This window comes from Camelina sativa, chromosome 5, assembly GCF_000633955.1.
Source record: "Camelina sativa cultivar DH55 chromosome 5, Cs, whole genome shotgun sequence".
NCBI lineage: Eukaryota > Viridiplantae > Streptophyta > Magnoliopsida > Brassicales > Brassicaceae > Camelina > Camelina sativa.
This window is the reverse complement of record NC_025689.1, coordinates 8542662-8568763: the sequence shown is the minus strand read 5'-3', so window position 1 is coordinate 8568763 and position 26102 is coordinate 8542662. Positions and strand designations below refer to the sequence as shown.

The window sequence follows — 26102 nt, the reverse complement described above, 5'->3', positions numbered from 1 at the left end:
TGTCCTTTTAATGTAAAGTTATTTCTTTTCGCTTGTAAAACCTTTTAAATGGTGTTAATCCTATAAATGGTGTTAAACTGTTTATAGGTTTTAAAAGGTTTTAAAAACCTTTTAAAATCTTTTAAAAGGTTAAATCTTCTAAAACGGGTTAATATTATTTTATGCTTTAAAAGGTTTTAAAAGGTTTTAAGAGAGCTTTAAAAGTGTTAAAAACCTTTTAAAACCTTTTTAGATGGTTTTAAAACCTTTTAAACGGGCATATAAATCTTTTAAACCTTTTAAACTTTTAAGATTATATCTTGTTTTTAGAAATTTTAAAAGATTTTACAAATGGTTTATAATGATATATATCAATTTGGTTTGTTTTTTTAAAAGCTTTACAAGTTTTTTCTAATATTAAAATAGTAAACTCTGGATAAAATATTTTTTAAAATAGAGTTTACAAGAGCAGAGACTGAAATATTTTATTAAAAAGAACAAAAACAAGATAAATTATTCAAGAGTTCTTAAAAATAGATATGAACTATCTCAGTTTCCTCTCCCAGCATATTGATTAGTCATCTCTCTAGCCATGGCTTCAAACCTTCTCCTATCAGATTTGTAGAGGTTGGCAAGATATTCAATGGTCTGTCCCTCATCATTGACCTCTGGTTCAATCAACTTCTCCACTAATTCCTTGAAAAGCTTAACAATGGACATGGGAGTCCAACAGTCGGTCCTCAAAACTTTTAGGTGAATGCCTCTCCTATCTGCTACATTTGGGTGGCAAATTCTTGTGATGAAAACAACCTGCATTATCAAGAAATTTTATTTAAAAAACTATTGAGTTGCTGCAAAAAAGGAGTCCTAATAATCATGCTTGCTAAAATAAAAAGGAGTATAATCAAAAATAGATACCTTGGGGGGACTTCTTGGGTAATCAGGTGGAAAAGTAAGCCTAAGTTTAAACACTCCCCCTTCATAGGGAGTATTCACCGGTCCGATTAGAGTAGCCTCCCAACGGAAAATGTCGTCATCAACAGTTACTAAAAAAAAGGCAAACACTCAATCTCTTTTATCCTTAACAGTAAAACAAATCTACTCTGAAGATGTATGTGTTTACCTGCTGTGATGTTTGGTGAAAGATCCCTGTTCAGACATCTCAGATCAGTCCTTATAAGGCTTGAAGGAGAACGACGGGCCATTTCTAACGGACTGAAGGAAGAATGTAAATAGATTTTTTGAATCTGGGAGATGATTTAGGAGACAAAGGTTTGATTTTTCGAATCTGAGAGATGATTGAGGAGTTATCGTGAGACAAAAAGTATATATAATAGGCGAAGCGTCGCTTTGGTTTACAAAAAGTACCCCTTCAACTCTTAATTAAAACCGAACCAAAGCGACGCTTCAAAATCTTATCCATTAAAATCTTACCCCTTCGCTGTTTCCAAGTGACTCTTCGCATATTACCCCTTCAATCGTCTTCCACAAAAAAAAACTTAAGCGATTCGAAATCAAAATTCGAAATCGTCTCTATCTCTTCAAATCATCTAAAATCGTTGGAGGGTTTTGCTTGGTGTTTGATTACGAAGCAGTGAAGGAGACTGAAGATGGTGAAATCAGAAGAAATTTAGGGTTTTTGCAGTGAGAGAGAAGAGAGAGAGAGATGAAGAAGAGTAAGAGGAAGGGGAAGGGGAAGAGAGAGAGAGTGTGGCGACTTGCTTTTTACAAGAGTTTATATATATGGTTTTAAATCGTTGTAGGGTTTTACAAGAGTATATATGGTTTTCAACATGTTTTAAAAGGTTTTAAAAGTTGTTTTAAAAGGTTTTACAAGTTGTTTTAAAGGTATATATATATGGTTTTTAATCGGTGTAGGGTTTTACAAGAGTATATATGGTTTTTAACATGTTTTAAAAGATTTTACAAGTTGTTTGTAAATGATTTTAAAACAGTACGACTTGCTATTTTAAAAGGCATTACAAGTTGTTTATAATGATTTAAAACTGTAAAATCTGAAAAAAAATTCTGAGAAAATGGAGTTTACAACACCACAGACTGAAAATATTTTATTAAAAAGAACAAATTCAAGTTGAATTAAAGAGAGAGAGAGAGAGTTAGATAGCTGCAACACAACTAGATTTGTTGTGTCCACACTGACCGCACCTACTGCATTTGTATTGTTTTGAATTTGTCTTAGCCTTTCCATACTCCCATGAACTAGCTATTCTCTTTTTCTTTCGCCTGCCACTAGGTATACGAGTAGAAGGTGGCCGAATAGAAGTACTAACACTCTCTGGAATCTCCCAATACTCCATATCACCTACTGGGTGAATGCTCTCTGAATATGCTAAACGCCATCTGTAAAATAAAAAAGAGGAAGATAAGACTAATATAACTTTGATAAACCTTTGAAAAACCTTGTAAAACCTTGTAAAACCTTTTTTAAACTGTTTATAAACCTTTTAAATAACTTGTAAAACCTTTTAAAACCTTTTAAAACATTGTAAAAACCTGTCGGATCCGTTACTTTAGCAACCTTTTAAAGACCTTATTAAAAAAGAGAGTTATAACCTTTCAGTGGAATGATAATCATCAACAAACATGTTTTCATTGAGATTGACATGTTTGGCAGCAGCAATTCCATGTGCACAAGGGAATTTGTCAATATCAAACATACAGCATGTGCATTTCCTTGTGTCCAAATTCACCATATATGTCTTTAAAGCTGCTTTAACCTCGAAGATATTTTCATTTACTTGACTAACTTCAAGCCAGCGGGTAGTATTATTATAAGATTCATTCATCTTATTCCCAACTTTTGTAGTAACAGCATATGGATGTCGACAGCTCTCCTCACGTCGTTCATTAAACCACCTAGTCAAAATAGACCTGATTGTATCAAACAGGCAGACAATTGGATACTCACGAGTCTCTTTTAACCTGGAGTTAATGGACTCGGCACAATTAGATGTCATAATGTTGTACCGGTTTGAAGGAGAATATGCACGTGACCATTTCCTAATATCAGCTTGCCAAAGATATTCTCCAAGATCCGGATCACCATTGGAAATTTGAGTGAACAAATAATCAAAATCATACTGAGTGTAAGCTCTTGAAGCATCATGAACAACTGGAAGAAGAGAAGCCGAAGCTCTAAATCGTGTTTCCAGGTTCTTTTGCAAGTGGAAAGTGCAGATCCCGTGATGAGCATGTACATAATTTACTGATAGCGCAGTTGCAATTGAAGAAGCCCGATCAGACACAAAAACTAGATCCTCTTCATCAGGAATAATAGTCTTCAAACACCGCAAAAACCAATCCCATGATGCATCATTCTCAGAATCAACAACAGCAAAAGCAATAGGATACAACTGAAAATTACCATCCTGAGCTGATGCAGCAAGCAAAGTCCCTTTATATTTTGATTTCAAATGGGCGCCATCAATAGAAATAACTTTTCTCATCAACTTAAAACCTCTAATTGATGCACCAAAAGCCAGAAAACCATATCTAAACTTATTATCAGAATCAGCTTTGATGTAAGTGATAGTACCTGGATTCTTCTTTTCTATCATGTGAAACCAACTCGGTAAAACCTCATAACTATCAGCAGGTATACCCCTAGCAAGTTCTGATGCATGTTCTTGAGCTCTCCATGCTTTTGAGTACGAGACACCAACTCCATGGTCATTCCTAAAAATTTCCATGAGCTGTTTGGGTCTGAGAGGAAGCTTTCCTCCTGCAAAATGGTTACTAACCAAACCAGCCAAAGTCCTTGCAGATGCTTGGCGATGATTAACATTCCTTAAAGCAGAGTCACTGCTGTGCTGACTAATATACTTTCGAACAACAAAGCTATCTGATGCTTTAGCCTTAGTTGCACGTAGCCTCCAACTACATTTTTCATCAATACATTTAAGAACATACCTCTTGTTGTCTGACTTAAAAGTATGAAACTCAAAACTATGCTTGACTGCATACATCCGCATCTGACTTCTCATTTCTGTTTTGTCTTTGAATAACTTTCCACAAAACAGTGAATCAACATCGATTAGACCAGTTGAGTGTGAAGAACCAGATGGATACCCAACAGAGGTTGTCATGTTACGAGGAACACCCTCGACATATGGATTTGGTATTGGTTGATCCTGAAAGTACAAATCAATGGTTTTTTAAAAGGTTTTACAAGTTTTTTAAAAGGTTTTAAAAGTTATTTAAAAGGTTTTACAAGTTATTTCAAAGGATTTAATAAGGTTTACAATCGTTTTCAAAAGGTTTGTTAAAGTCTTTAAATGTAAGTTACCTGAGTATGAGTAGAAGTAAAATCATCAGAATTGCCAGTATATTGACTTGAAGAAGCAACAGGAGAACAATAAAAACGAGGAACACCCTCGACATATGGATTTGGTATTGGTTGACCCTGAAATTACAAATCAATGGTTTTTTAAAAGGTTTTAAAAGTTATTAAAAAGGTTTTACAAGTTATTTCAAATGATTTAATAAGGTTTACAACCGTTTTCAAAAGGTTTTTTAAAGTGTTTAAATGTAAGTTACCTGAGAATGAGTAGCAGTAAAATCATCAGAAGTGCCAGTATATTGACTTGAAGAAGCAGCAGGAGGATCACTCTCGACATATGGATTTGGTATTGGTTGACCCTGAAAGTACAAATCAATGGTTTTTTAAAAGATTTTACAAGTGATTTCAGAGGATTTAATAAGGTTTACAGTTTTTAATAAGGTTTACAACTGTTTTCAAAGGTTTTTAAAACGGGTTGAAAAGGCAGTAAATTACCTGAGTATGAGTATAAACATCAATAACATTCCCAACTAACAGATTTGAGCTTGTTTGATCCTGAAAGGATTTGTAAAGTATTTAAAACGTTTTACAAGTGTTTTCAAAGAATTTTATAAGGTTTTGTAAGCAATAAATAATTTAAAATTCTAAAGTAGAAAGTTACCTGAGTAACAGCAGTAACACTCTCAATAAAAGGAGTAGAGCTAGGTTGACCCTGATAAAGAAACATTCCTCAAATCAGTTACTTTTCTAAAACAATATTAGAAAGAACAAGAGAATGAGTTTACTAAAAATACCTGCTCTACAATCTCACAAAAATCCTCAACAGTAACACATAGATGAAGAACTCCTCCACTTTGTGCATATTTGAGTTTAAAAGCTTCAAGCTGCCTATCATTTCTAATAAAGATAGGAATACTACCTATAGTAGAAGACTTAGCAGGCAATGAATAACTAAGCTTTAAACATTGTGCCTGAATATCAATGTCAAAATCTTCTAATAGAATTTTTACCAACTCACTAAATCTAGTATTCTCATCAATGTTAATCAAAGAAGCTCCCCTTTCATTATCCATCTCAAATTCCCAATGAATGTTGTTGTTCAACTTCCACAAACCACATACTGAATACAATTCAATCATTTGTACACCCAAACAAATCCTGAGAAAACAAACCAATAAAACTACATTAAAAGAAGAGAGATCCGAACAACTATATCAAAGAATAAAAGTAGATGTCCAAAGATCTAATAAATGACATTATTATCACGAACAGATCTAAAAGAGCAAGTGTTAAGACCTAAAAAAATTCTGACATCAAATTTGAAATCGAAACAACAATCTAATAGCTAACACAAAATTAAAATTGAAATCAAAACAAAAATACAGAAACAAGCTTACACGATGGAAGAAAAAGACTTTATTATCACGAACAGATCTAAAAGAGCAAGTGATTAAGACCTAAAAAAATTTAATTTATAACGGCGGAGGAGAGATTTGCTTTATAAGACCTAAAAATTCAATTGCTCAATACGATGGGAGAAATACTTACACGAAGGGGGTAGAAGAGACGACGAACTAAAAGAGAGAACTAAGACGACGGGAGAAACAGTGATAACGGCGGAGGAAAGATCCGACCGGAGAAGGAGAGATATCTCCGGGAAGAAGAGACGAAGACAAAGACGATGGGAGAAACAATGATAACAGCGGAGGAGAGATCCGACCGGAGAAGGAGAGATGTCTCCGGAGAAGAAGAGACGAAGACGAAGACGAAGACGAAGAAGGTCGACGTCGAAGGTATAATAAGATTGTCGGTATAATTATAAAACAAGGGGAAAAATGTCTTTAAAAAATAGTGGAAAGGTATAATTAAAAATGATCATCAAAGGGGGTATTATTAAAAAGGGATATCAAAGAAAGGGCATTAGTAACAATTTCTCTTTTTTTTATTGGTCAAAACATTAAAATAGTTGGGATAAAATTGGTATTTTTACCAAACATATGCATTGGAAACCTAAAACGACAAGTATTGGAAAACAAAATTTTAACTCTAGAATGACAACTTAAAAAACCAGAGGGAGTATTAAACTAGAGAAAGTTCATTTTCACATTTAAAAAGAAAAGTCATTTTTATTGGGTTTAAAATAATTGTTAATATATTTGATTATACTATTCGTAATTCAGTTAACTGACATACTAGTCAAATTTTTAACTTTCATATAAATCAATCACAACTGCTTTTTTTTTTAAGCAAACTCTATGGAGAACAATATAATTTATAATTTATTAGGTTTTTGGAGAAATTCAATCTAGAAATTAAAAAAAAAAGTAAAAATTTCTCAACAAATAGGTTAATCTTCAAATGTTGTTAAGTTACCAAAATTGTTTATGTATCTTCGTAAAATGCTATATGAATCTTACTTTCTTTCTTATTCCAAAACCAAACCATACTTACTAATATATATTATAATCATAAGATAAAAGATTTTTATATTTAACTAAAGAATCAATAAAATTCATTGTTGGTACTTTAAATTCTAAAAAAAAATTGGAAAGAAATCAACATTTATATGTTAAATTAAACAGAAACCTTAATAAATTATATACGCTTATATAATGTAAATATTTTCCATCTTTATGTTCGAACTAAAAACATGGTCTTAGTTCATAATAGACCATATTTTAGTTCCAACCTTATAGATGGAAAATACAATAAATGTTAACTATGTGGTTTGACAATTTTAGAAAAAACACTTTATTTCGTTTTCTAGCAAAGTGAAAAATACTAATTTTTTGGTTCAGAATATAAACAATTTTCTTCCATATATGTACAAAGTATAAAGATATAGACATCATAATAAATAGCTTATTATGGTTTATATTTGAAATTAACATGTACGCAGAATAGATCATGTCATAGTATGTACATAGTCGTTTTGTTGTTTGTTTTTTTTTACATGAAAAAATAAAACACGCGTAATCTTGCATATTTTGTAAGACGATTAGTATAAATGGAAGATTTTACTTGATAATATAGATAAAATTACAAATTCAAAGTCTTTTGGCGCAGACGAGTACATCAAACATCGAGATTGCCAATATACACTTCAAGGTCCATAAGAGGGTTTCCAAATCACCATAAAACGAGGATAGATATCTCTGTGAATCCTTCGATCCCAAAATGCATTAATATACCATCAAAGACACTGTCATATCCAGTCAATGGTTCTGAAGCATGCCAAAACTCATCAATAAAGCTTTGTTGTTTAGGTTTATTAATTTTACGTATCAATAATATATGTTTCTTAGAAAATAATATCTGACGTGGAAAGTATTATATCTGTCTGCATCAATAATTTTTTTTGGGTCATTAATATGTATGTTTTACATATTATTGAAGCTAAATTTTACCTATTTTACGTGTTAATAAAATATGTTTCTTACAAAAAATAATATCTGGCGTGGAAAGTACTATATGTGTTTGTATTAATAATATTTTGAGGTTATTAATATATATATTTTACAATATTATTAGAAATTAAATTTTGTATCTATATTTTGCAAAAGTGATATATTAGATCTCTTACAAAAAGATCAATAGTTAATCTAATTGATATATAATATACATAAAAGCTAATTTTAGATCAATAGTTAATCTATTTGTCAATAATATTTGTTTCTTACAAAAAAATAATATCTGACGTAGAAAGTATTCTATATGTCTACATCAATAATATTTTTAGTCATTAATATGTATGTTTTACAACATTATTGAAGCTAAATTTTACGTATTTTACGTGTCAATAAAATATGTTTCTTACAAAAAATAATATCTGGCGTGGATAGTACTATATCTGTTTGTATCAATAATATTTCGAGGTTATTAATATATATGTTTTACAATATTATTAGAAATTAATTTTTGTATCTATATTTTGCGAAAGTGATATATTAGATCTCTTACAAAAAAACAATAGTTAATCTAATTGATATATAATATACATAAAAGCTAATTTTACGTGTCAATAATATTTGTTTCTTACAAAAAATAATATCTTACGTGGAAAGTATTCTATATGTCTACATCAATAATATCTTTAGTCATTAATATGTATATTTTACAACATTATTGAAGCTAAATTTTACCTATTTTACGTGTCAATAAAATATGTTTGTTACTAAAAAAATAATATCTGACGTAGAAAGTATTCTATATGTCTACATCAATAATATCTTTACTCATTAATATGTATATTTTACAACATTATTGAAGCTAAATTTTACCTATTTTACGTGTCAATAAAATATGTTTGTTACTAAAAAAATAATATCTGACGTGGAAAGTATCATATTTGTATGTATCAATAATATTTCGGAGTCATTAATATATATGTTTTACAATATTATTAGAAACTAAATTATGTATCTATTTTTTGCGAAAGTGATATATTAAGTCTCTTACAAAAAGATCAATAGTTTATCAAATTGAAAAAAAAGTATAATTTTTTTGGGTCAAATATATTATCTGGTGAACAATTAGATAAAAATGTAAAAATAAAAAAGTGTAAAATGTTTTTAAAAAAATAAAAAAGATAAAAGTGTAAAACATTAAAAAAGTTGGGATTATAATAAAAATAATAAGATATCTCAAAGATTACCTTTTTGTCCTAGGACTGTATATATATAAATAAGATTTTCTTGTCTAAACAAAAATAATAAAAACCCTAAAAAAACAATTGTAGGCAGACAGAGAGAGAGAGAAAGATAGAGAAAGACAGACAGATCCCCTTTGGCTCTTTGTCTTTTTTTTTGTTTTTTTAACACTTTATTCTCCTGAATTTTCTCCTCAGTTATCTCGTAAGTTTTCTCTCTCTCTCTCTCCCTTCTCTCTCTCTCTTGAATTCAATTTTTTTTTTTTGCTTTTTTTTTTTGTTTCTTTATTGTAATTGACTAATTATCGAGTTTCTGTTTGATTTTTCTGAAAAAAATTCTGGAAAATGTTTAATATTAAAAAAGTGTTTTTGGGTTTAATTTATGATTTTCACTTTAATCTTAAAATTCAGAAACCTTAAAGCGCGATCCGCTTTCTCAATGGTTTTTGAGTGAGTGAGTCTGAGCGAGAGAGATCTAAAAATCCACAATTGTTACAAAATTTGGTGTTAAATACTGAATCTTTATAGGCGTAGTGTTTTAATTTAATAGATTTAGGGCTTAAAGTTTCGAACTTTTCATTGGATATGGTATAAATCTTGTAGTTGAAACACTGAATTGTCTCTCTTGGGCGTTGTTGTTTTAGATTTAGGGCTCAAAGTTTCAAACTTTCAATGGAAACTAGGGTTTTGTGGGTTTGGTTGATTGTCTCCTACTAACACTTGTTTTCCCCTGTTTTTTCTTGGGGGAAAGTGAGAAGGCAAATGTCAGGATCTGAGTCAGGTGTAATGGCGGGGAGCAGAGAATCACCAATGAAGTTTACAATGGGTCTTCACCAGCAGCAGCAGCAGCAAGCTCCCCCGCAGCAGTCTCAGAACATGCAGTTGTCATTTGGTGGCGAAGATGGAAATGATGCTCTTTACAAGCAGCCAATGAGGAGGTCTGCATCACCACCGCAGCAGTACCAACCTGGTGAGAATCCTGTCTTGAACATGAACATGCCCGGAGCTGAGACTGGAACCATGGCTGAGGGTGGACCAGTGAAGAAGAGGAGAGGTAGGCCGAGGAAGTATGTACCTGAGAGTGGTGAGATGTCGCTTGGTTTGGTTCCCGGAGCTCCTTCTTTCACGGTGAGCCAGCCTAGTGGTGGTGGTGGCAGCAGCAGCGGCGGCGGAGGAGGAGGAGGAGAGAAGAGGATGAGAGGAAGGCCTCCTGGTTCAAGCAATAGGCCAAAGCTCCAAGCTTTAGGTATGTGTATTTATATATATATCATTGATTCTTCTGATATTGGAATCTTCTCTCCCTCACGTGCTGCAATTAGAAAGTTCTGTTGTCGGCTGTGCAATCTATTAGAATATAGTAAAAAATGGTGAATATGGTAGTAAAACAATGACCTTGAGAATCCCCGCAATTACTAATAGACTTTTATGCCCTTTTTAAGCGTATCTTCTTCAACTATCTTTGCTCTTTACATCCCCTCCACCAATCTTGACATGTTTTGTGGCTTGCTTGCTTTGCTTTCAGGCTCAACTGGAATGGGATTTACGCCTCATATGCTTACCGTGGGGGCTGGAGAGGTCTCTATCTTCTTCTATCTTCTTGAATTTCCTTATTTAATTGTGACCATGTCTAAAGATTGTCTAAGCTTTATCTTTCTACTAAATGATCACCAACCGTCTTTAAATCATGTGAATGTCGAGTGTGAGTTGTTGTCTTTTAAGGTCAATTAATATTTGGGAACAAGAGAAATGTTGAACTTGTTCAGGGTTCTCTTACCTGTTTTGTTCTGCTGACATTTTTAGGTCCATATGTTTTGGTATATTTATGATTTTCACTGTTTGTTTGATCTATGTGGGACAGGATGTAGCATCCAAGATAATGGCCTTAACTCAGAATGGGCCACGTTCTGTGTGTGTCTTGTCTGCAAATGGAGCCATCTCCAATATGACTCTTCGCCAGTCGAACACGTCTGTTGGAACCGTTACATATGAGGTATCCAGATTCAGCTTGCAAAGTTCTTCAGTCCCCTTTTCTTGTCTCTGATTTTTTGCTGCTGAATCCTCGTGCTTTGTATAACATTGACCAGGGGAGATATGAGATTCTGTGTTTATCGGGATCGTTCCATTCGATAGTTAGCAATGGTCACAGAAGCAGGAGCGGATGTCTAAGCGTGTGCTTATCAGGTCCGGATGGTAATATCCTAGGTGGTAGTGTAGCTGGTCTTCTTATAGCAGCATCACCTGTTCAGGTAATTTCTGCCTTCTTCCAGTTCAACTATTTGATTATATGGATGTTCATAAGCTCAATGTAAAGACACATTTGGCTTTCAAGTTACAGATTGTTGTTGGGAGTTTTATCCCAGGACAGAAAGAACCGAACCCAAATGTGGGACAAATGGATCTATCACCACCCATAATACCGCGTGTGGCCCCAACGCAGGTGCTGATGGCTCCGAGTAGCCCGCAGTCTCGAGGCACAATGAGTGAGTCATCCTGTGGAGGTGGACATGCAAGCCCTCTTCATCAGAGCACAGGAGGACCGTACAATAGCACCATGCCCTGGAAGTAAACCAAGTGATCTTGGTCTGTTTAAAAAACCAACAACTTCCTATTATTGGAATGATTTGATGATTTCTATCCTTTTTAGGTTCTCTAATTGTCTCTTTAGACAAGATTAATAACTTTGATCTATTTTCTATTTTGGTGTACTTTCAGAACCATAATTTATTTCGGAGATTAGAATAATATATCCTGATTAATGTAGATCTTTCTCTTATTTTGTGTTTCTCAATCTTGAAAACATTTTAACTCATGTAAAACTTGTATTGATTACAACATCAACACAAGACTGCATTTTACATATGGTGCTCTTTTGCTCTCTTCAATAAAAACCGCAATGAGAAAAACCCGAGAGCGCAGGTTTGCCAGAACCACCCCATTGCATTTCCTGGGTCGACTCGTTTAGCCAGAAACCACGCATAGATTCCTTCTGCAACATGTAATCCCACTGATATGATGAAGACAACTTTTACAACAGTGATTGTCCGGAAGAAAAAGAGGTGTAAGGCTCTTAAGAAAGGCACAGGTCCTATATCAGGTAACCATCCCGCAGCAAAAAGAGCTGACATTCCTAGTGTAACAGCTATCCAAGTGAATATGGTTGGACCGTCTAAAGATCTCCTTTTCCTTTCCTTCCAGTATGAGATAGTTGCAGCCATACCTTCCCTGGAGCTCTTAAATGGCACATACCCAAGCTCTTCCTTGGCTTTGAGATATGAGAAATAATGGGTAACACCGACCTGCAACAGATCAAAACTCAAAATATTCATACAAGTTAGTTTGGATTCTAAGCCGGAATATGAGTGGGAAGAAACTGTTACCTTGTAGACTTCAGCAGGAAGGATAAGGGGCTGCGGTAACCAGCTCTTTGATAGCCATGGATACAGGACAGTGTAGACACCTTGAAAGATCTTACCCAAGGACAGAGCAAAAGGTACAGAGACTGTAAACTTGGGCAGGTCATAGTCTAAACTTCTTAGTAAGGGTTGTAGGAACTCAAAGGTATTCACCGGGGAACCTATAACATTGCAATTCAGCTTGATTTAGCAAGCAAGTTTTAAGGCTAAATGTTTTTAGATACGCCTCTCGTAATGAGAGTGTCTTAAGAGATGAGTTACCATCAGAGACAAAATATGGTTGACCAGCAGCGACGGGCTGTCCTTCTCTGCCAGGAATGTTGTCCAAAAGTCCCATGCTTGCCAGGATGATTGCTAGGACAAGGTTTTCAACATAAATCCAGTCTGTTTTGACACTCGGTCCACCGATCTTAAAGAAGGCCAAACCCAACTTTGCTAGATTAACTATCCTAGGAAGATGCCTGTCTTCACCAGGTCCATATATAGCCGCTGGTCGGATCGCACATGTGTACACCTGTTTGCCCCCATTCCTGCAATAAGCACAGGCAGAAGGGAAAATATATTACGCTACCTAACAGACACCAGATTCTTCTAAGATAATTTGAATCAAGAAACAGGACTCACTTAAAAGGTCGGCCGTTACTCTTAAGAACCAACTGTTCTGCAATGGATTTACTTCGACCATAGGTATCGACATGATCATCAAGAGGGAAATAAGGCAAACTCTCATTGCCGTTCTGAATCTCCTTACCACCAAAGACAACATTGTAAGTGCTGACATAGACAAGTCATGTGATCTCGTGTTTGAACACAGCTTCCAAGACGTTACAAGTCCCGTTAATGTTAACCTCGTCACAACGACCAAACTGAAGCATCTCTTTACCAGACATACCATAGGAAGCAAGATGCAAAACACAGTCCGCTCCATCTAAAGCCTTGTCTACATCTACTTTCTTAGTCACATCACCTGATCACTAAAAATGTTCAGTATAATAAATCCAGAAATTGACAAGAGTGCATTGTGATCTAAACACTAAATTCATAGGATTTGAGATTTAAGAAATTAAGAGATCAAAATCGATGGAATTGAAAAAAGGGATCGATGGGATTCAAAACCTTGAATGCAGCGAACGCCACTGTTTCTGAGATCATCGGACCAAGGAGAAGAGCCGCGGAGGTCGAAAGAGCGGACTTGGCGAGCACCACGGCGAACGAGCTCTAAGCAGAGAGCGGCACCGACGAAGCCGAGACCTCCAGTGACGACGAAGGTGTTACCTTCGACTCCTTCGTTCTCACTCAAATGCATTTTTCTCTTTCTCTCTCTCTCTCTCGAAGTGTTGACCGGCGACAAGAACGACACCGCGTGTGTGACTTTTACTTCTCTCACACACAGCTAATGGCCGGGCCACGTGTAACTTTTTAATTAATTTAGTACGATACTATTAACTTTTTAATTTTTCAAGAAAAAGAGTTTAATACCAACAAATCTAAAAATATCTTTATCAAAGTTTTAATACGCCGACCGTGTGATTTGGTAACCAGAAAATAATAAATTTCTAATTTTTTTTAAATTTGGGTACAAATCAAAATTTCTAACTTCACAACATTCAAAATATCACAAAAATTCAAAATAAACCGATGATAATATCCCTTAAAATTAAACAAGACTTTGTATATTTGATGAAATTCAAAGATTTAAAGGGAGAAAAAAAAAAATGTTAGCTTTTAAAGTCTAAAACGGCTAAAAAAAAACAAGTCCTAAAAACTCTTCATTAATTTCTCTAACAGCTTCACTTAGTTTTTACTACTTCCCCGAGAGACACTCTTCTTCTGATCGATTAGATAAAAAATTTCAAGCCGATGAACCTTTTTTTTTAAGTCCTCAAATTTCTCTCACGGAACGACTCAAATAAAGTGCTCGGGTCATGCTCCAAACGTTAGACCATTGTTATACTCTGTAGTCGCTGAGTTTAGTTTTAGTAGGGGAGGAATTAAGATTTTTTTGACAAAAGTTCAAGCTTTTTTTGGATTTTGAAAATTGGGGTTTTTGTTTTTTTTTCCTAGTGATCTTGTTGAGTTTAGGGTTTTAGGTTTCTTCACTGCAATGGCGAGAAGACATGGATGGCAACTTCCAGCTCACACATTTCAGGTTTCCAAGAGTTACTCTCTATTAAGGGTTTTTTTCACTGAGTATTTTGATTTGGGTTCTGTTTTTATTTCACTTTGGTTTGAACGGTTTTGTGCAATTCCTGCCGTAATCTGCAATTGTGACAAGTTTGTTCCTTTTTCTTGGAAATGACATTAAAATATTTTGTTACTTTGTTGTGACATCGCTTTCAAAAATTCTGTTCTTTTCCATCTGCTTTATGTGTTTGTGGATAAACACACGGTTGAGATTATGTATATATGAGTATAGTTCATGTGCTTTATAAGATCCATTGCATTGAATTTGGATGGGGTTCTCTGTGATTGTTCGTTTATCTAACTTGTTGCTTGTTTCAGGTTGTTGCTATCACTGTATTTTTCTTGCTAACTATCGCTTACTATGCCTTCTTTGCTCCGTTTCTTTGGAACAAACTCTATGAATATATTGCCATTGGTGTTTACTCTTTCCTGGTAAGAACTAAAAAACGAATCTTGTTATAAAATGCTCTCAAATTTAATTTGTTATTTTATCTCACAACTCTCTCTTTTTGCCTAATTGGTTTTATAGGCGTTTTCGGTTTTAGTTCTATACATCCGATGCACTGGTATAGATCCTGCAGATCCTGGGATCTTTGTAAGGGCTGATAACACTCCAGCACATAAGTCACAGAACAGTAACTACGTTCCTGGTTCGTGCTCTACTGATATGATGATGCTGTCTGTGTATAAGGCTCGCATAATTCGGATACTTCTTTCTTATATGGTGATAACGCCGTTGCAGATAATGCCTCAGCAATTGATGGTGGGCCATATATTATACACGGCTCAGGTTGCTGTAATGTGATGGTAAGATTCATTTGTGGTTGTTTAGTAATACAAGATTGCCGTAGAGATACGCAACAAGAGAAATCAAATGAACCAGAAGAAGCTCTGTTCTGCTCATTGTGTAATGCTGAGGTATAGTAGTAGTCTATTCACTTTCTGTTACAAGTTTGTCATTGCGTCTTCTACAGTAACAGCACATTCTCTTTTTTTTTTTGTCGAAGGTACGTATGTTTAGCAAGCACTGTCGAAGTTGTGGCAAGTGTGTCGATGGGTTTGATCATCATTGCCGGGTATGCAATTTGAAAGTGGGCGTTGGGGTCTCTGTCTTAGTAATTTTTTACTGATATGTTAAAGTTTCTTTTGCCTTAGTGGCTGAATAACTGTGTGGGGCATAAAAACTACATCAGCTTTGTGTGTCTTATGGCGGCAAGCTTTTTATGGGTATGTTTTCAACAAAGTCTTTTACTTTAAGGCTGATTCTGACCCACGTCCATATGATATGACCTTGCAAAACAATGGTGACAGCTTATAGCTGAATTTGGAGTTGGTGTTGCTGTATTTGTTCGATGTTTCGTGGACCAAAATGCAATGGAACATCTTATAACTGAAAAGCTTGGTCTTGGTTTCTCCCGTCCTCCATTTGCAGCTGTTGTGGTAAATATTCTCAAACGCAGTACTGGTTTATTCTGTATTTTTTCATCAGTGCTTCCAACTTGAGCTTTGCTTTCTCATTCTGCAGGTTGTTTGTACAACTCTCTCGTTACTGGCTTTGATACCTCTTGGGGAACTTTTCTTTTTCCATATTATTTTGATCCGAAAGGTTTTGTATATATTTTGTCTTGCACCATGTTTCTGAATTCTATTCCCACTAACAATGTTTTGAAGCTGAGCTTTGATATGTAACTTTTGTGGGTGCAGGGAATCACAACATATGAATATGTTGTTGCCCTGAGAGCGCAAACTGAACCACTTGGACCATCTGTAGATGAGCTAGACCAAACGAGCCAGCCTCCTTCACCTACAAGCTCAGCTGTGACAGCCGCGAGTGGTAGAAGCTCTCTCGGATTGAGCATTCACTACCGCGGTGCCTCCTTGTGTACACCTCCAAACATATTCATGGATCAACAGGTAAGAAAAAGTAAAATCTAATATGTATTTTTCACATCCTTCACTTGTGTAACTCTTTATCTTTCTTGTCTTTAGGACGATGTTATCCAGCATTTGGAGCCTGGACCTGTACGATCCACCATAGATCCCGACACACTTTCACAGAAGAAACCACCTCAGCGTCAACAAGTAAGGATCAATCCATGGAAGCTGGCTAAACTCGACTCAAAAGAAGCATCTAAAGCAGCTGCAAAAGCGCGTGCATCTTCATCAGTGCTTCTTCCAGTAAGTTCACGGCAAAACCTTTACAAAAACAGCAGCAATGTAAGCGGGAGAAGCAGCAATGTAAGCGGGAGAAGCAGCCCCGCAAGTTCCCATCACGCTAGAAAAGGCAAAGCAGATTCAGAGTCTTGTAGCATGACTAGTCAAGGTTTGACGAGAGATCACTTCAACCCAATGTACATGTCATCACCAGCTAACGAGTCACCATTAAATGAGGAAGAAGAAAGCAGAAATGCTGTTGTTGCAGCTAGAAGAAACTTGCCTCCAAGCGATGAGAGTTCAGTCGTTTGGGATCCTGAAGCTGGCCGGTTTGTATCGTCGTCTAGGATTCCAGGAACAGATTTTGGAGGTCCTCTTGGTAATGAACGTGTCAACACCATCATAACAGCTTCTGGGACTGAAGGTAGCAGAAGGGGTAGAGTAAACCCTTTGACTGGTTATTTCCAACAAGTAAGACCACAGAGAGGAGACCAACTTCCAGTGTTTATGCCTACTGATTCTCAATTACACAGACATTTATCTACTAGCTAGATTCCATTAGAAACATTTTTGTTGATCACCTACATCTTTTTTTTTCTTAGTTCTTTTTTTCTTTTCTTGGTAAGGAGACAATTTTATTGGTTTAATGGTAGAGAAAAAAAAAAAAAAAAANCAAGAAACAGATAACATAGTAGTATCTGATTAGAAAACCTTCAAAGAAAAAAATAAGAAAGAAATGAGTCTTGGATCTGACTAGGAAAGCAAGCAAAGTTGATGCCAAAGGTGTAAAATAATTTTAGAATGTTTGTCATGAGATCCAAGACTCTCAAAAGAACACTAAACTTGGAACATAAGAACAACTACGCAAGTAACTCCCGTTGTCTGTAATTTTCCCGATATCCAAGTCTCTGAAGTATCCGTTTTCTCCGATGATGTAAGCTCTTTGGGGATTGGAGGAGTGGATTACATCGTCATCTTCATGAAAAACAACCACGGCGATCTCTTCCTTGTCAATGAGGAAAGTCCCACAATAATAGAGTGGTCTCATATCATCAACGGCTAAGAACTTGCTCCACGACACGGCACTGGGCTCTATCTTAGTAGTAACCCAAATCTCCATCCCATAGCTATTCGAAGGCTGGAATAACACAGCAAGCTGCTCTTCTCCAAATGAAGACAGAGTCACAATATCATAATAAGACTTAAACGGTAGAGGCAGATGAGGTCCAAATCTCTCTTTAGTAAAATCAAAACAGATTAAGAAATCAGGTACGGAATTGTCCATAGGTACAGCGCGCCAGTACGTATTGCCCTTCAAAGATACGACACTTAACATAAGCGCTATATCATGGCTAGTAGTGACATCAAGAACCCTCCATGAATTAGACTTTAACTCGTACATCTCAGTCACATAATATCCTTTCCTCCTAGGAGAAATAAAAAATCTCAAAATTTTATAAGCGCGGCACGATTTGCTCTTGTCATATCCGATAACATGGGTGTATTCGAGAAGAAGAGATCTGTGTTCGACGCAAATCCATCGTGTTTGCCCTGTATAAGGGTTCCATACCACGAGCCTAGTGTTGTCTTTCGTAGTGTTGTCTTTGGTAGTGCATAACAATAAACCCTCGCAGTGATATATTTCGTATATAGCCACATCATCACGATCATGATCGTTTACGCTAATACGTTTAGCTCTACGCTTTATTTTTGGACCAGTGTTGTTGTGAATTCCATGGAGATTGAGGCTTATTAGAAAAGCCCTACAATTTACCACCACGATCCCCAGAAACTCCCCTTCCCTTGCCAATATTGCTGCGTTACCAATGTGCTTCGATATACTGTTCCACGTTTTGCATGTCAATCGGACTTCCCTCATCGATTTCGCCGGAACCCTAGAGAGTATCTCCTCTACCAATTCTCTTGGAAGATCCGACATCTTCTCCATTGTTTATTTTTTTCAAGGATCGATGGAATAGAAATTATGGTTTCTTCTAAGTTATATTTGTTAGACAAAGATATATATACATACATCTTTATACATATGTATCCAGTATATCTCTTTAGGGGTGGTATTGGTTTGAGATTTGTGAAGATTTTTGAAGAGTTCAACAAAATCATAAAAAATAAATAAGTGAAAGATTGTTAAAGATTGCTAGAGAGTTTTGTTGATTAGTTTTTTAAAATCTTGTAAAGTCTTCTAAACAATCCCTGTATTTTTATGATACTTTCCATAACTTTATTTTGTAAAGAAAATGTCTAAAATCATGAACCAATAACATAATAATTGAACTCATTAACAATCCTAGATTCTTTTGTTTTAATTGAATAACACAAAACTTTTAATGACTTTATAAAAGTCTGAATCCAATAACCCAGATTTGTTAAGATTTTAAATGATTTTTTTATAAATCACAAACTAATAACACTAAACTTTAACAGAGTTTAACAAAATCTTGATCTAATAACAACATATTCTACATAACATTTAAAATTTTTAAAACTCTATTCAAATCTTAAACCAATAACCCCCACTTAGTGTATATCTCTTTATATTAAGATAGACTCAACCATGTACGTGCCAAATTATTTTTGTAGAAAATATTTATTTAGTATACCATGTGAAACCCAATTTTATATTATTTTGGTTTTATTTAGTTTGTGTATATGCTTGAAAAAATAACTAGAGATTGGACCCGCACATACGTACGGGGTTAATTTAAAAAAAAAAGTTTGCAATTAGGTTTGGACTATGCGGAGTTACATTTGTAAATATATTTGTTAAAAATGTTATTAATATTCATAATCCGACTTTGTACCAATTTATTTTCAGTTTGGTTTAGAAAAGAAGATGTTCTCAGATAATGGTACTATCTTGGTGCACGGTCGTGTGTGTGTGCCCAAGGATGAGGAGTTGAGACAGGAGATTCTGAGAGAGGCTCATGCGAGCAAGTTATCCATTCATCCAGGAGCGACTAAGATGTACCGTGACCTCAAGAGGTACTATCATTGGGTCGGGATGAAGAAGGATGTGGCTAGTTGGGTTTCGAGGTGTGATGTGTGTCAGCTAGTGAAGGCTGAGCATCAGGTTCCTGGCGGGTTACTGAAGAGTTTACCCATTCCTGAGTGGAAATGGGATATGAACACCATGGATTTTGTGGTAGGATTGTCAGTGTCACGGACTTTTGATGATATTTGGGTCATAGTGGACCGGTTGACTAAGTCAGCATATTTCCTGGCCATTAAGAAGACTGATGGAGCAGCGGTCTTGGCTAAGAAGTATGTGAGGGAGGTAGTCAGATTGCATGGGGTGCCAGCGAGCATTGTGTCTAATAGGGATTCTAAGTTCACTTCGGTGTTCTGGAAGGCATTTCAGGCAGAGATGGGCACTAAGGTGCATATGAGTACAGCTTATCATCCCCAGACTGATGGACAGTCAGAGAGGACGATCCAGACGCTGGAGGATTTGCTGAGGATGTGTGTGTTGGATTGGGGTGGCCATTGGGCAGATCACCTGAACCTGGTAGAGTTTGCTTACAACAACAGTTATCAGGCGAGTATTAAGATGGCTCCTTATGAGGCTTTGTATGGGAGGCCATGTCGTACACCATTATGCTGGACTCAGGTGGGGGAGAGGAGCATGTTTGGTGCTAGTTTTGTTCAGGAGACCTCAGAGAAGATTCGGGTTCTCAAGCTGAACATGAAGGAGGCTCAGGATAGGCAGAGGAGTTATGCAGATAGGAGGAGGAGAGATCTTGAGTTTCAGGTGGGAGACAGAGTGTACCTCAAGATGGCCATGTTGCGGGGTCCGAACAGGTCATTGTCAGAGACTAAGTTGAGTCCGAGGTATATGGGTCCATTCAGAGTGATTGAGCGGGTTGGACCAGTGGCATATAGATTGGAGTTACCTGAGGTTATGCGTGCATTCCATAAGGTTTTCCATGTGTCTATGTTGCGGAAGTGTCTCCGTGAGGGAGAGGAGGTGTTGGCTAAGATTCCTGAGGATCTTCAGCCTAACATGACTTTGGAGGCGAGACCAGTGAGGGTTCTCGAGAGGAGGATCAAGGAACTTCGGAAGAAGAAGATTCCTTTGATGAGAGTCCTGTGGGACTGTGATGGTGTTGAGGAGCAGACTTGGGAGCCTGAGGCAAAGATGAAGGCAAGGTTCAAGAAGTGGTATGAGAAGCAAGCCGCGACTTGAGCTTGTTTAGCCTGGTCCCATCTGTAATCCGTGGCTGGAGCGGGAATGGAGTATTCCAGCCCATCTCTCTTGTTACTCGGTCGCTTGGGGTGGTTGGTTGTGCGACTCAGTAACAAGATGAGGTGGTGTTCGGGGTACAAAGTTTCCGTGAGGCGGGGTTTTGGAAGAAAGTTTCCTAAATTAGAAGTTTCCAAAAGTGGAAAGTTTCCAAAAGTGGAAAGTTTTCAATTGGTGACAACTTGTCCTGTGGGAAGGTTGTTAAAGGGTGAGGACCAGGGTTCAAGGAACGCCTGGCGCACCAATAACCTACTGGTGGATGTTGATTTCCACAGTGATGGGTTAGGATCGATGCCCTGCAGGGCCAGCTTGGGGTCAGTTTGGGCGGCTAGCAGTGTGGCTAGCGTGCTAGCAGTGAGGCTAGTGGGGTCCACAGGACGGGTTGTTAGATTTAAGTAAATTAAAAAATAGTAAGAGAAAAATAGTATATATGTTTATGTCTGTTTCGGGAACCCGTCCCATCCTATATACGGTATGTCATGTTTTTCTAATCTTATAATCGTAGTTTTATTAATATTTTATAAATTTGAGATTGTATATTTTAGTCCAACAAATAAGGAAGTAAGTAAAAGATTCGCATCCACATAATATTTTATTTATAAATATAATTATTTAGTATAGCATTTATAATATAAACTTATATTGGTTTACCTTTATCAAATTTTTAAACGTTTGAAATAATAACCGCTTCACCATAAATTTTGGATTCATATGAAATTTAATTTAACTATCGTAATTTTATAATCTTATCGTAATTTTATAATCTTATCGTAATTTTATAATGTTGTAATTTTATAATTTTTCTTCCTACCCTAAAGAAATCAAAGTAACAAAAGAGAGCTTGTTACCCTACAAAAAAATCATTTATACACATAAAAAAATGTTGAAACCCCATAATCCCCTGAATATATCAACCTGCAACAACAACAACATTTGACGTAAATTGTCTTCACATCAAAAGTATATGTAGGATTATTACCATACTCCTTTATAACCATTTTACAATCACCAAAGCCCAAACATAAATAATAACAGCGTTGTTAAGTGATGGATCCATTCGACTGAACATTAAGAGAAATAGAGGTGACACGGAAAAAAAATTTATATCGGATTTAGAACAGTCCATTCGAGAGTACAAACTCATTGAAACCATTAGTAAAATGACTATGAATAACTTACAATCCAAGCCGATCAACAACCTGCCATTGCCAACACAAATTCTCCTTGGATAATCATATATAAAGCCAAACTCCAAGGCAAACGTCATAGGGAGTAACTTCGTAAAACCCTAAAAATCACAAGAATAAATCACATCAGTCTCTAAAATTTTTATTAGCATAATGTATAATGAAAAAAATGATAATAGAGAGGAAGAGAGTATGTTACCATCATTAAATAAAAGTATTGACATATATTTGCCTTTATTTATAGGGAGAAGAAGTGTGTCTAACAATTTTAACAAATAAATCTTAACAAAATATTTGATATCAACATTCAATATCTTAATTGTTTATCAAAATCTATTTATTGTTTGTTTCCAAATTCAAAAAGAATTATTTCTAGATATACATGATATCTTTAATTAATGATTAATTACGCTAATATTATCAGATTTCTCCGTTTTTAGGTAATTCAAATTGATAAATCTTAACAAAATATTTGATATCACCATTCAATATCTTAATTGTTTGTCAAAATCTATTTCTTGTTTGTTTCCAAATTCAAAAAGAATTATTTCTAGATATACATGATTTCTGTAATTAATGATTAATTACGCTAATATTATCAGATTTCTCCGTTTTTAGGTAATTCAAATTGATAAATGATGAGGGGCGGAAGCTATTACAAGAGAGAGGAGATGGCGTTTAGACGGAGAAGACGTAGGCTGAGCAAAGGTAAAGTGTTGCTCTGTTTTGTGTTAGAAAAACAGAGTATCAAGAGATAGAAAACGATGGTGATGAGAAGATGTGAAGAAGAAAAGAGATAGAGTTGGGATCTCTTCCAGGAATTGATCTCAACAAGGGTTGTGCAAGTCCTCCTTGCAGGGCTCTAAGACAAGCTCTTTTGGGTAGTTAAGACTACCTCTTTTTGGTTTTTTTTTCTTTTATCAAAATTAAAGCTAGTTATCCTACAATGGAGTCCACGATCTCTATATATAGAGAAGTAGATTAACATAAACGAAACCTAAAAGCAAAGAGAATATTCATCTCCCATAAAGAAATAGAAACCTAACATAAAGCCTAATTGGAAAATAAGTAAACACCAAAGCCGACACCACCGTAACTTGTTGGGCAAGAAACTCAACACCGAAGCCCAACAAGAGTGTAAATTATGCTGCATCAGGTCCCACCGGGTAGGGAAGATTCGACCACGAATCTGGAGGCTCATTATCACCGTGGAATGGAGAAAGATGTTTGACATTAAAAACGTCTGACGTCCGCATGTCCGGTGGAAGCTTCACCTTATAGGCATTAGCATTAATACGTTGTAACACTTCCACAGGTCCGATCTTCCTAGACTTAAGCTTGTTATATTCCCGTGCTGGAAAACGATCCTTAGTGAGGACAACCCAAACTAAATCACCTGGCTGAAACTCCAATGCTCGACGCTTAACATCCGCAGCCGTCTTATACTTCAACGATGCATGTTCCAAATTTTCTTTAGCTTTAAGGTGAACATCCTGCAATTCATCAACAAAATCAACAGCTTGGCCATGTAGACGAGAGCGATCTGGCAATGTTGGTAAATCCAATGGGCAACGAGGAACAATTCCATAAACCACACGAAATGGTGAATAGCCAAGACTTCTATTTAACGCATGATTGTGAGCAAACTCGGCTTGGCACAACTTGGCATCCCAACTTTTGATATTATCACCCACTAAACAACGCAAAAGATCTCCAAGGGCTCGGTTAGTCACTTCGGTTTGACCGTCAGACTGAGGATGGTAAGCAGTGCTCATGTTTAAACTTGTTCGGAGTAGTTTCCACAAAGAGCGCCAAAAATGGCTCAAGAAACGAGTATCACCATCAGAAACAATGGACAAAGGCAACCCGTGAAGGCGATAGATTTCCCGAAAGAACAAAGTCGCCACACTAAGTGCATCAGTCGTCTTCTTGCAAGGAATAAAATGAGCCATTTTAGAAAAACGATCCACCACCACAAATATAGAATCGTTACCTCTTTGTGTTCGCGGGAGCCCCAAAACAAAATCCATACTAATATCAGTCCAAGGCTGTGTTGGAATGGGCAATGGAAGATATAACCCAGCATTAGATGATTTCCCTTTTCCTTGTTGACATACACGACAACGTTCTACAAAACGATCCACATCCCGACGTAACGAAGGCCAAAAGTAAGTGGCTGACACTAAATGCAACGTACGATCCCGTCCAACATGTCCCTCATTGTGTAAGTCTTGAATTATTTGAAGCCGTAGACTACAAACAGGAACACAAAGGCGCAAACCTTTGAAGAGGAACCCATCATGAACTACGTAGTCAGCGTGTAGTCCCTGTTCTGCCGTGAGAAAAATCTTAGAAAAAATGGATCGGTGGAATACAATTCCGCAAACGAAGCAAATCCCGGAACTGAAGTGTGAACAGTCATGAGAAGTGAGTGTCGTCGGCTCAATGCGTCTGCGACACGATTTGTCACACCGGATTGATGTCGAATCGAAAATGTAAATTGTTGGAGGAAAGCAATCCACGAAGCATGACAAGATGACACCTTTGCTTGACTGTCTAAGTGGCGCAAGGCATCATGATCAGTGAAGAGGACAAAGTCACGGTGGACTAAGTAATGACGCCAATGCTTGACAGCTTGCACAATGGCATAAAACTCAACATCATAAGTGCTATAACGAACACGAGCTCCAGATAACTTCTCACTATAATAAGCGATGGGCTTCCCTTGCTGGCTTAAAACTGCACCAATGCCTACTTTCGATGCGTCACAATGAAGTTCAAAAGTCAATGAAAAATCCGGAAGAACCAAAATCGGAGCTGAGGTGAGTTTAGTCTTGATCAGCTGGAATGCTTCGGTTGCTGCGGGAGTCCATTCAAACTTGACTTTCTTCATACAATCAGTAATGGGAGCCATGATCGTACTGAAATTATGCACAAAACGTCGATAAAAAGATGCTAACCCGTGAAAGCTACGCACCTCCGTGATAGTGTGTGGAATAGGCCAGGAGCGGACGGCCTCTACTTTAGCCGGATCAACTGCTAACCCATGATTAGAGACCACATATCCCAAAAATAAGACCTCCGAAGTTCCAAACTCACACTTATGTTTAGCAGCAAATAATTTCTCCTTGCGTAATACTTGAAGAACCTCACGAAGATGAACCACATGATCAGCAACAGAAGAGCTAAAAATGAGAATGTCATCAAAGTAGACAACCACGAACTTGCCAATAAAAGGTCGAAGAGCCTGATTCATAACACGCATAAATGTGCTTGGAGCGTTAGACAACCCAAATGGCATCACCAGCCACTCAAAAAGGCCTTCACGTGTTTTAAATGCCGTCTTCCATTCATCTCCCGGTTGAATACGAATTTGATGATACCCACTCTTCAAATCAATTTTGGTAAAAATCGAAGCTTTCCCAATTTGATCCAACAAATCATCCAAGCGTGGAATAGGAAACCGATACCGTATAGTGATCTTGTTGATTGCTCTACTATCAACACACATTCGCCATGTTCCGTCTTTCTTTGGAATAAGTAAGGCGGGAACAGCACACGGACTAAGGCTCTCCCGAATATGACCTTTAGTGAGAAGGTCTTCCACTTGTCTTCGGAGTTCCTCATGTTCTTGTGGACTCATTCTGTAATGAGGTCTATTAGGCAGCGTGGCACCTGGAACAAGATCAATACGGTGCTGAATATCCCGTAACGGTGGTAGTCCAGTGGGGAGTTCACCAGGGAAAACGTCAACAAACTCAGCCAACACTGACTCAAAAATTGGAGAATGCGAGGAAGGCAACGATGCCAATGACGGGTTGGTAACAAACAAAGCCCATGCGATGCCTTCCGTTCGAAATTCTTCCTCAAAAGTAGCCAGAGAACAAAGTGAGGACTGTCCGTGCTTGGTAGAAGTAGAAGATGTCTTACTCGAACTAGAGCAAGAGGGACCAGGTAGCGATGGAGTCGGTGGAGTGAG

The 26102-nt window shown here is 36.6% G+C and overlaps 5 protein-coding genes and 1 pseudogene across 6 annotated transcripts; 2 read left to right on the top strand and 4 right to left on the bottom strand.

Moving 5' to 3' along the window:
* Nucleotides 529-1184, bottom strand: LOC104789021 (ubiquitin-conjugating enzyme E2 2-like). Its single transcript, XM_010514775.1, has 3 exons — nucleotides 1103-1184; nucleotides 898-1025; nucleotides 529-789 (listed from the first exon to the last, which is right to left on the bottom strand). Exons 1-3 carry the CDS (start codon nucleotides 1182-1184, stop codon nucleotides 529-531), a joined length of 471 nt encoding a protein of 156 aa, XP_010513077.1.
* Nucleotides 2097-4085, bottom strand: LOC104789020. The gene is made up of 2 exons (XM_010514774.1): nucleotides 2554-4085; nucleotides 2097-2340 (listed from the first exon to the last, which is right to left on the bottom strand). The coding sequence occupies exons 1-2, from the start codon at nucleotides 4083-4085 to the stop codon at nucleotides 2097-2099; spliced, it is 1776 nt and encodes a 591-aa protein (XP_010513076.1).
* Nucleotides 9032-11700, top strand: LOC104786201 (AT-hook motif nuclear-localized protein 10-like). Of its 2 annotated transcripts, XM_010511554.2 has the most exons (6): nucleotides 9032-9132; nucleotides 9679-10173; nucleotides 10450-10502; nucleotides 10786-10917; nucleotides 11012-11173; nucleotides 11257-11687. In XM_010511554.2, exons 2-6 carry the CDS (start codon nucleotides 9690-9692, stop codon nucleotides 11491-11493), a joined length of 1068 nt encoding a protein of 355 aa, XP_010509856.1. In that variant the 5' UTR covers nucleotides 9032-9132; nucleotides 9679-9689; the 3' UTR covers nucleotides 11494-11687. The 2 variants fall into 2 exon arrangements, with proteins under 2 accessions (XP_010509856.1, XP_010509857.1); XM_010511555.2 differs by lacking the exon at nucleotides 9032-9132 and having other exon boundaries at nucleotides 9162-10173; nucleotides 11263-11700.
* LOC104786200 lies at nucleotides 11684-13713 on the bottom strand (annotated as a pseudogene).
* Nucleotides 14092-17279, top strand: LOC104786199 (protein S-acyltransferase 21-like). The gene is made up of 10 exons (XM_010511552.2): nucleotides 14092-14489; nucleotides 14843-14956; nucleotides 15054-15174; nucleotides 15267-15442; nucleotides 15532-15600; nucleotides 15680-15751; nucleotides 15836-15964; nucleotides 16050-16130; nucleotides 16229-16438; nucleotides 16514-17279. The coding sequence occupies exons 1-10, from the start codon at nucleotides 14445-14447 to the stop codon at nucleotides 17228-17230; spliced, it is 1734 nt and encodes a 577-aa protein (XP_010509854.1). The 5' UTR covers nucleotides 14092-14444; the 3' UTR covers nucleotides 17231-17279.
* LOC104786198 (putative F-box protein At3g17620) lies at nucleotides 17441-18658 on the bottom strand. The gene has a single exon (XM_010511550.2). The coding sequence runs from the start codon at nucleotides 18624-18626 to the stop codon at nucleotides 17505-17507; it is 1122 nt and encodes a 373-aa protein (XP_010509852.1). The 5' UTR covers nucleotides 18627-18658; the 3' UTR covers nucleotides 17441-17504.